Source organism: Ictalurus furcatus, chromosome 6 (assembly GCF_023375685.1).
Source record: "Ictalurus furcatus strain D&B chromosome 6, Billie_1.0, whole genome shotgun sequence".
Lineage (NCBI taxonomy): Eukaryota > Metazoa > Chordata > Actinopteri > Siluriformes > Ictaluridae > Ictalurus > Ictalurus furcatus.
Genome location: NC_071260.1, coordinates 12,137,861 through 12,148,649, shown reverse-complemented (window position 1 = coordinate 12,148,649; position 10,789 = coordinate 12,137,861). Strand labels below are relative to the sequence as shown.

At 38.4% G+C, this 10,789-nt stretch overlaps 1 protein-coding gene across 4 annotated transcripts in view; it reads left to right on the top strand.

Moving 5' to 3' along the window:
• Positions 1 to 8,170, top strand: part of epb41l5 (erythrocyte membrane protein band 4.1 like 5) — a 58,922-nt gene extending 50,752 nt beyond the window's left edge. For 3 of the 4 annotated variants that reach the window (XM_053626518.1, XM_053626522.1, XM_053626520.1), the window contains 5 exons: positions 568 to 649; positions 2,845 to 2,922; positions 3,071 to 3,127; positions 3,687 to 3,814; positions 5,129 to 8,170. In XM_053626518.1, coding sequence (XP_053482493.1) covers positions 568 to 649; positions 2,845 to 2,922; positions 3,071 to 3,127; positions 3,687 to 3,814; positions 5,129 to 5,192 — 409 coding nt within the window. In that variant the 3' untranslated portion in view covers positions 5,193 to 8,170. The remainder of the gene's footprint in view (positions 1 to 567; positions 650 to 2,844; positions 2,923 to 3,070; positions 3,128 to 3,686; positions 3,815 to 5,128) is intronic. The other variant, XM_053626521.1, reaches the window with a different exon arrangement.
• The last annotated feature ends 2,619 nt before the right edge of the window (positions 8,171 to 10,789 follow it).

Sequence of the window (10,789 nt, the reverse complement as noted above, 5' to 3'; positions counted from 1 at the left end):
GGAAATGGCTTTTCTTTGTAGAGCCGTCCTTTAATCCTCATTTCCTATAATCCCAGCTGCGAGTCAGTGCTGCTTATATATCCTTCTGCCTCCTTAAATGTGCACACACAGTACTGGGGCATTTCAGTTGACTTGCATATTACTGTGGCTCACGAATGCTAGACCTCAGTACCCAAAAAGAAGTCTTTTTAATGCAGATATTTCCTGTTTAAAAAAAAAAAAAAAAAAAAAAAAAAAAAAATCACTCTGTCATTGGGCCCACTGACAATCTCAAAACTGTCATGTGGTTTTGTAAGAACGTCTGTGCACAGATGTTAAAAAATTCTTGGAAAGGTTTCTTATTGTGCCCTGTGCATTTAACTGCTTAACAAGCAAGAAATCCTGAAGTAAAATCAAAACCTTTCTCATTTCGGTCATATCTCAATACACACTCCAGGTCTGAGTTTGTGCACACTGGAACTTGTAAAGTGTACCATTTCACTGGCAGAGTAGATACACATTTCAGGGTTTCTTAATGCTTTCTTGGAAATGTGATCCCTTCATCTGTGTGTTATTGTCTCCCCTCAGCCTCGAAATGAAAGCAGACGAGTTCATCTCCTCATCCTCTAGTGTGTCAGCTGAACCAGTGAATGAAGCCTCCTCAGCCAAGGTAACAAAGACTTCTGTGTGCAAAGACACAATCACTCCAGCTGCTCCATGCTCTGGAATGGGAGTCTATTATCACTCATTCTCAGGCACTCAATTAAAAGGCTATTAAAAGCTTAAAGTTATAAATGAATAGTTCATCCAATAGTATGAACTATGCTAAGGATAAAAGTGACAATCATTTAGCATTGTGATGTTTGCGTAACTGGCTGTACTTAGCTTTAAAATGGATTCGTTTCGTATTTGTCTAATTATGATCAACATGTTTATTACAGTTATGTAAGGGATAATTCACGGCTAGGTGTGCGTTACACGATTTTAATGCACATCGTGGAGGCAAAGAACCACTTGACGTGAAGCGGAGTGCATTAATATCGTGTAACGCACACTTAGCTGTGAATTATCCCGCTTATACCATGGTCACTTGCAAGCATTGACAAGTTTATTGACAAGCTGTCATTGATGTTTGCAGTGCAAAATATGACTGAAAGGATAAAAATAATGGTTCATTTTCATGTTATTTTATATACAGATCGTTAGATCTATAATTCTGCCCCCTCTAGATAATACATACAGATAAAGTAGTGAGATAAGTTTACATTTATTTGAATGAATTATAGTAAATAGTTATTAGAGAGAGAGATTGTGTGTGTGTGTGTGTGTGTGTGTGTGTGTGTGTGTGAGTGAATGTGTGTGAGTGAATTACCTGTGTCTGTGCTGCATCTCTACTAATAATGAAGCTGTGAGTTTAACTACTCTATGCAATTGTAACTGTATGTTACTATGGTTCCAGTTGTTTATAGGCAGCGCATTCATTTAGAATGATGATTAAACTGACTGGAAATATCTGTGCATTGTAAGGTTTGAACACACCTTCCAGCCAATCAGAATCAAGTATTCAAACAGACCATGGTATAGGGTATTTTAACTTACGATTAAGTAAGAAATGAGATGTATAATGAGGAACATAATTAACACAGAGGTGGTGTTGAAGGGGTCAGAGTTGATCATTCTTCCATACCAGTACAACCTGAGGTGTTTTATTTCTGTTATAGTAACAATTAGCAATTTGTCAAAACTTTTATATATTAAAGAGTGATGGGTCAAACATATAACTGTTTGTTTATAGATACATGTTTATTGTATGGAACATCAAGAGACAAGTTAGTTCCAGTATTCACTTGCATTATAATAGCTATAAACAGTCATTTTCTTCTTCAGCCTCTTGTTCTCGCTCCTGAAGTTAATAAGAGAAACAAATGCAGCTTATTTTACTGAGAAATTCTAACTTTTATTAATGGAAAAAAGGTCTTTTTTAATGATATTGTTTAGTAACCGATTACATAGGGACTTGTATGGCAGACAATCCACACCATCCTAACCAAATAATAAATGTATTAAAAAATGTGTTATTTAACAAAGAAAAACAATGCAAAATTGATATGATGATAAACGCTTATTTAAAATAAACATTTTTCATCAGGACAGAGGACTTTGCACTTCGTGGTTTAGCAGTAACATGACATGATGCAGGGTTTTTTTTTTTTTTGTCTTCAAGAAAGAGAGGCTAGAGAGAAAATGACTGTTTAGACCTGTTTTAACTAACTTGTTTCTCAGATGTTGTGCTATAACAATGTAACTATAAACTGATAAAAAGTATGACGTATCATTGTTCATTAAATACACTGTAAACATGTCAATTTTGGTACACTGCTGTGTAAGAGGAATAAAACTCTTTAGCATCACATCATACTACCCCATCATTGATTATTTTCCTAGAACAGCACACCCAATCATGTTTTATTCCTTACTTAGCATTTCAATTTTTCTTCTTAACATTTTATGCATCTCTTGTAATAATGAGTAATAATGCAAATATACGCTATAAAATGAGCCATTTATTTACATTGAATGTGATATGAGTAGTTCATAAATTTGATTTGATTGTCGGTGAATTCAGCCATATAATGAAGCTCATGTGTGCAGATGTCCTGCATGACCAGCAACGCTTTCCTTGACATTTTACTGCAAGCATTTGACTATTGAACCTAACACTGAGTGCAGTGAAGGCAAATAATTATGATCAGCTCAGATAATCATGATTAATCGATTAAATAATGCATGCAACAGTCTGGATCAGTGAGTTGTTAATCTGAAACATGGTTAGTTCTCTAAGTTTATGATGTTTTTTTAATGCAGGACAAAGCAGAGGAATGGGAGGTCCACACAGCCCCCCAGATCGATAACCTGATAGATTTCACTGATCCTACACCAATAGTAAGTCCATAATCTAGCACCAGCTGCTTTTTCTATATTGCAGGATCACGGAGTGCACACATGACACGTTTCTTATTCGAAGCATTTTGACTCATCGTGAGGTTAGTACACAAACCCCACTGACATTATTTCTGTCTCACAACTCCAGCAGCTGCAGCCGCCCAAACCCATCATTACACCTCGATGGATCATTCCAGCAGCTCCAGTAAGTTCAACTTGTTACAGTGCAAAAGTGTTTACATGTCAGTATGTACAGTAATAAAGGAACATGCTCAAGCTCCATATGCTCCATATGTCATACCCATGTTTCCTTTCATTTAATCACCCCAAATCTGGAACATAATTAATTTAAACATATGGAGATGTAGTGTGTGCTTTTTATTTTGCCTTGTACAACATTTCAGGTATTACCTGTTCCTAAAAACTGTATCACTTCCCTTTAAACAGGGGACATGAGAATTGCCTTGAATCATTCTGGGCACATAAATATAAATATCTCCATGATACAACAGGAGTGTCTGGCAAAAAGGCATTTAATGTGAATAATCTTACTTTTTTATTTTTTTCATATTGTGAGTATTGTTTGTCGTATTTTAAAGAGATTCCGCTATTGACACGATTAGTTACATACGATGTCTTATTTTATTTATTTTTTTTAAGTGTTCCATTTTGTCATCTGGCACTCCTCTCACTCTTCAACTCTCACATACTCTAGTAAATGTAGTGACCACCTTCGCCTTTCACATCTCTTTCCCCTTCTGTAGCAGACTGGCACCTTTACTAACGGCCTCCTAGAGCTTGACAAAGCAAAGATGGCAGCACAGAATAGTGAAGGGGGCGCTCCTGCTTCCCTCCCTCATCTTTCTCACACTCATAATGTGATTGCCACAAGGTTTGTGTTGGTCCTGAGTCATTGCCATGTAACAGGAAGATTCAAATCTGATTCAAGTAGTGAGATTTAAGTAAGGAGTAAAACAAAAAGGGGTGTGCTGTTATAGGAAAATAATCAGTAATAGAGTGGTGTAAAGCGTTTTTCAATAACCAGATGTAGGGCTGCACGATTATGGTCAAAATGATAATCCCGATTATTTTTTATCAATATTGAGATCTCGATTATTTATCACGATTATTCGTTGATTTTAGGGACAACATATTTTTATTGCACTTTCACATTTAAATAAACAGGCAGCTGCTTTCACCTCCATGTTGTGCTACATTCCTGCTAATGTACAAATCTTTGCATCAAATTAGACTAATCCTTAAAGTGCATCATCTCGTAGAAGCAAAATATAAATAAAATTGTACCCAAAATCTAGGATAAGTAAAAATACAATGCCATCAACTAAATGAAAATATGCAATCCAATATAACAATATGCAACTAAATGAAAACAATTCAGGCCTATGCAGAAAAGACAATAACAGTGTTTACAGGAGGAGAGACGCAGACAAATCACCCAATAGAGCGGTGACGCAGGGATGACGTAATTTTGTACCGAAACCTGGAAGTTAGCATCACACCGGTTCCCCCGACAAAAACCAAATAGGATTTTCCCGTAGACTTTTGGATTATTGCAAAAATAAGCTCTGTGATCAGCAAAAGTTTACAATGCTAACACGTTGTGTCCATCAAGATCATTTTCACAAATGAACACAACTTTTATGAAATGGAATCGGCAGAAATAAACAGCTAACCGTGTGCTATAAACGAACTACACCACGGTAGCTCGACGTCAACGTCACCATCACAAAGCTTCCGACAACTTTTCCAAACTTGATTTAAAAACATTTTCCATAATACGGATTTTCTGTGTGGATGAATCTTCATCCATGTTTTTTTTGGGGGGGGGTGGAATTGTGCACAGCATACCTGAACTGGTTTATAGGTCGAACAGTAGTGGATGTTTACTGATAACCAAGTTGGGCATTACCTGCCGGTGACCGATTTAATCAGCTGATTAACTCAAATAATTAAATCAACTGATTGTTTTTAAAATTGATGAAACAGATGAACAAAATGAAAACATAACACTCCAAGTAGAATATTGCTGAACTTTCTTACAAAATGAAGCAGTACTAACTGTTTCGTGAAAATGTACTGTGCTTTTGTAAAATGAAATAAAGATATAAATATTAAAGTAAATAAGATATACATCGAAACTGAACCAAAAGTAACACTCCAACACAGTGTTTTCTACTGTTTGCAGCATTGTGGCTCACCCTCCAAGGAACAACCACAGACCCAGGGGCCTGCTGACCACTGAACTCTAAAATAAATAAATAAATAAATAAATAAAAATAAAAAAACAAACTCACGTCCAGCAGTATCAACTACCTGAAAACTTTACTCTGTTTCCCCTCCTCTACATTCCAGAGTAACGATGCTTGCAGGCATTCCAGCACAGAGACTTTAATGCGTGTAAGTTGAAGAGTAGATGTGATGTCAGGATCAGCCTTGCTAAGACCCAGCTCCACTGCACTTCAATTTTATAATGTAGTAATAAAGAAAGATTCAGGAGCTGATGTCTGGACGCCACCGTTTCTGTTCCACCATTCCCATCACAGTGACTCAGAGGACAGAGTTATGGTGCTTCTCTGCCCTCTGCTGTTCTCACACATCTTCCTGTTACTGTGAAAGAGCAACCAGCTGAACCACTATGGATCCCCAACACTGGAAACTTGTATTTGTAGAACCTGAAACAGTCGCTTTTCCTTTTATCTTTGGTTTCTTGTGATACGAGACATTTAGTGTTCAGTATTCAGTATAAGCTTTTAAATGCTGTAGTACAAACTGGATTATTATTAGAGGATGATATTATGTAGCCCTGGACAAAATGCAGTCTTTGAGAGATTGAGCCAATTTTGTAATTATATATCTTTTTTTTTTTTTAATCCACACTCAGTGCTGTTTTTATCTTTGTAGTTGCATTATGACCTGCCTTATTTTAACAGTGTATGTCACAGGTGTTAAATTTATAGTTCGCTACAGTATAAATCTATATATTTTCTTTCTTTTTTTTTATCCTTGTTGTTTCATGGAACTGCTTTTGACAATAATAATTCACTGGATCTTTAGTAGTAGTGGTGCGTAACAATAATCACCATTTAGTTACGACACTGTTTATAGGGACTGTGAGCATAACTAATGGTTAGATTGCAGTGCATGTCAGCTAGCTGAATGCTAGTTGGTATTTTACATAGCTAAAGTACAGAAACTGTTATGCTGTGTTCGTTATTGTCACCTCCTGAGTGTCTCATTCTCATGTTGTCTGCTAGCTCAGTCACACCTTTGTGTCTGTACCTAGAACACTAGCTGGAAAAAAAAATTAAATGTCACTAGATGCTGAAGTTGTACTGAAACTATTTTTGACCCGTATGCTCTAAGACTGCATTCATTTGCATTAATGTTGTTGTCATGTCCACCAGCTCATCCGTGTGATGAATCATCACAACTGTGGTCGTTTCTCTAGCAGTCTGGCTTTAATTTATTCCTCTTCTGTCTCTATGCTGTAAGAGTACACTGTTTCACGCTGTAGTCTCATGCTGTAGATACAGTAGGGGAAATAAGTATTGAATGTGTCATTTTTTTCAGTAAATATATTTCCAATGAGGCTATTCACATGAAATTTTCACCAGACATCAGTGTTAACTCAAGAAATCCACACATATAAAGAAATCCAAACATTAAAGTCCATAAATGAAGTTATGTGTAATAAAGTGGAATGACCCAGAAAAAAGTATTGAACACGCTAACTGAAATTTATTTAATACTTAGTGGAGAAGACTTTGTTTGTAATGACAGCTTCAAGACACTTCCTGTATGAAGAAATTAATCGGCCGCAGTATTCAGGTGTGATTTTGCCCCAATCTTCTAAACATATCTTTAAATCTTGTTCAATTTGATTCAAGTCAGGTGATTGACTGGGCCATTCTAACACCTTGATTTTTTTCTTCTCTGAAACCAATTGAGTTTCCTTTGCTGTATGCTTTGGATCGTTGTCCTGCTGGAAGGTCCACCCACATCTCATCATCATCCTGGTGGATGGTGTCGTGGCAAACAATCTTTCCAGCCATATTCGATAATGGTAGCAGAGTCTTCTCAAGAATCTCATGGTAAAGGGTTCCATTCATTGTTCCTTCAATTATATGAAGTCTGCCAGTATCATGTGATGGAAAAACAGCCCCACACCATGATGCTTCCACCTCCAAACTTCACTGTTGGTATAGTGTTTTTTTATGGTGAAGTGCAGTGTCATTTCTTCTACAAACATGGTGTGTAGTATGACAGCAAAAAAGTAACATTTTGCTCTCGCCTGACCAGACTACACTCTCCCGGTATTTCATAGGCTTCTCCAAATGAGTTGTAGCAAACTTTAAACCAGCTTCGACATGCCTTTTCTTTAGTAATGGAGTCTTGCAGGGTGAGTGTGCATAGAGGCCATGGCAGTGGAGTGCATTGCCTATTGTTTTCTCTGTGATGATGGCACCTGCTGCCTCCAAGTGTTTCTGGAGCTCTTTCCGAGTGGTCCTTGGCTTTTGGGCTACTCTTCTGACTATTCTTCTGACTCCCTGATCAGAAATCTTGCGAGGAGCTCCTGTGCGTGGCCGGTTGATGATGGAGTGATGTTGCTTCCACTTACAGATAATGGCCCCAATTGTGCTTATAGGAAGATTCAGAAGTTTTGAAATACATCTGTATCCGATTCCATCAATATGTTTCGCAACAATAAGGTTGCGAAGGTCTTGGGAGAGCTCTTTGCTTTTACCTATCATGAGATGTTTCTTGTGTGACACCTTGGTAACAAAAAGCTTTTTTATAGACCATCAATTTACTAACCCAGATGATATTAATTTGCACAGATAGGGGGTATAATTACTTAGGGATTTCAGCTGGTTCCTTGGCTTACTTTGCCTTGGAGAACTGCTTTTTCTTAGCGTGTTCAATACTTTTTTCCTGTGTCATTCCACTTTATTACACATAACTTTATTTATGGACTTTAATGTTGTGAATTCTTTATATTTTGGATTTCTTGAGTTAATACTGATGTCTGGTGAAAATTTCATGTGAATAACCTCATTGAATATATATTTACTGAAGAAAATGTTGACGCGTTCAATACTTATTTCCCCCACTGTATATGACTGACTTCTGTAGAGATCACTGTACTGATGTATTTACATTGAAGAACCTTAGAGCACATTTTGTATGATTTAGCTTGTTCTCCAAGTAAAAATGTATTTTAACAGTACTGCCTGTTTTCCCTGTACTCCTTTCATAGAAACATTTGAAATAAGTGTGCTAGACACACCATAACTCGAGCTCAGGATCAAACCGAGGACACTGGAGCTGTGAGGGTCCCTGGTTCTGTACTGAGCTAAGGTCACTGTCTGTTCCACATGTTGAGCTTGAAATGATCTTGCATCATATGACTATGATCTTTAACTCTTGATCTCTCATGTGCAGTGGATGGAAGTGATTTATGACGCATTTGGTTTTTTGGGGAAATGTGCCCTTTTATTTAGGACATTAGACCCATCTCATTGCATTTCTGTGAAGGTCAGTGGCTCAGAGAGTGATTAAATTAATAATTTATTCATTCATCCATCTTCAGTAATCACTTTATCCTGGTCAGGGATGCAGTTTATTTTGAATGCATTTATTTTGAAGATTTATAGGTCTTAATAGACCTGAAGATTTTTAGCGATGTATATATGAATCAACATGTGATCAAAAGTAACTAGTAACTTAAGTGGTCTTCTCATCGTATACTTTATTACTCTTACTCAAGTAATTATTAATATTATTACTTTTACTTTCTACCACTATGTCTTTATCCCCACTGGACAGTTGCTCTATGAGTGTTCAGTTGTACCTGACCAGCTGGCCTACCTATGGTGGAGGTGTGAAAGCGTCTTGCCCAAAACTATAGCAGGAATTATCCACACCCAAGCACAGGTGGAAGTGGCCCATAATCCTAGGACCACACAAACCCAAAGTGTGGAGACCATTCCACTGAACTACCCAAACGATATTTCAAATGAAACTGCACGCAAAGTTTACAATAACAAGAGACTGACCGAAAACACCACCAATTGAGGTTCAATCCTTAGCTCAGGGGAAGTTTAATTCTATTCAGGACATTGAAAATATATGATCAAATCATGTTAATTTAACTCAATTCAATCACGTGGAACCAATCTACAAATTTGAAATACGTAAATTCAATGAGCTTTTTTTTTCAGTGTGTGGATTTCTGTGTTCACTTTAAACCACTTTTTAAATAGTAAAACTTTTAATCTAAGAAAAGAACAAAATTTTCCATTGGCAATAAAGAAGATTGAATTCATTCAATGTTACCTTGAGGAACTTTTCACAGTGAAAAAACCCCTCTCATTTAAAAGCCACACAACTGAGCTCGGGCTCGAACCCCAGTTGCTGGCATAGTACACGTGCATGTTTTAACTGCACTATTTGAGTACACATACTACAGCCACATTAATTTACTATATGACTCAACCACGCTCACTCTTGTAATTAAAAACTTATTTAAATTAAGATTATTGTAAGTGTTGATGAGAGATAATATATTTATGTAAACCATACATATTTGTTCTTGAATCTAACCTTCTAATAGAACACTCAAGATAATGACAGATTATGAGAGGGAAAAGCCAGCAAGTCAGGCATCTTTTTTGTTAATACAGATATATACACATGTTAAGAAATTTACTGGAAATAAAAGCAATTGAATGTGAGAGGACGTTTCTTAGTTCATGGTACACATGATAGTGCTGGTACTAACGTACTTCATGGGCCCTATGTTTATTGCATATTTGACCATGATCAACTATCTTACATGAGTGCATCGAGCTTGCGCTTCGGGTCTCCGAGCACACTGCATGCTACAGCGTTAGCCGTTAGCTTGTGGGGAAATCATGACAGAACCCCCCCCCCCCCCCATACACACACACCCAAGGGTGCTCCTCCCAGACCATCAGAACTCACTCCCCTCCCCTGGTGGTCCTGGCCCTTTGTGCAAAATGTCTTCAGCTGATCCGGGAGACTGATCGGCATTCTCAGCGGCGCAGGAAGGTGGAGCATCGTCCTCAGTGGAGCAGGAAAGTGGAGCGTCATCCTCCATCAACTCTACAGGCTGGAGATGGTTGGCTGTGTCAACAGACTCAGGCATGAGCAGAATGTGGTTGGTTGTGTAAGCGGACTTGGCTTGAGCAGAGCTTGGTTGTCCATGTCAACAGACTCTGGTGTGAGCAGAACTTGCCTATCCATGTCAGCAGACTCGGGCACTAGCAGAACCTGGTTATCTGTGTCAGCAGACTCGGGCCTGAGCAGAACCTGGTTGTCCATGTCAGCAGACTCGGGCGTGATCAGATCTTGGTTGTCCGTGTCAGCAGACTCGGGCGTGATCAGAACTTGGTTGTCCATGTCAGCAGACTCGGACATGAGCAGAACCTGGTTGGTCGTGACGTCAGTTTCAGGCATGAGAAGAACTTGGTTGACCATGTCAACAGACTGGTGTGATCATAACTTGGTTGGTCCTGATGTCGGTTTCAGGCGTGAGCAGAACCTGGTTGGTCATGACGCCGGTTTTAGGCATGAGCAGAACCTGGTTGGTCATGACATTGGTTTCAGGCATGAGGAGAACTTCATTGGTCGTGGCATCATTTTCAGACTGGGACTTGGAGTGGGAGGTCACCTCGTCGACCTTTAGCTGGAACTTGGCTTAAGAGGCCGTCTCTTCGACCTCGGACAGGAACTTGGCTTGAGAGGACCTATTTTTCACCCTCAGACAGGAACTTGGCTTGAGTGGTCGCCTCTTCGACCTTGGACAGGAGCTTGGCTTGAGAGG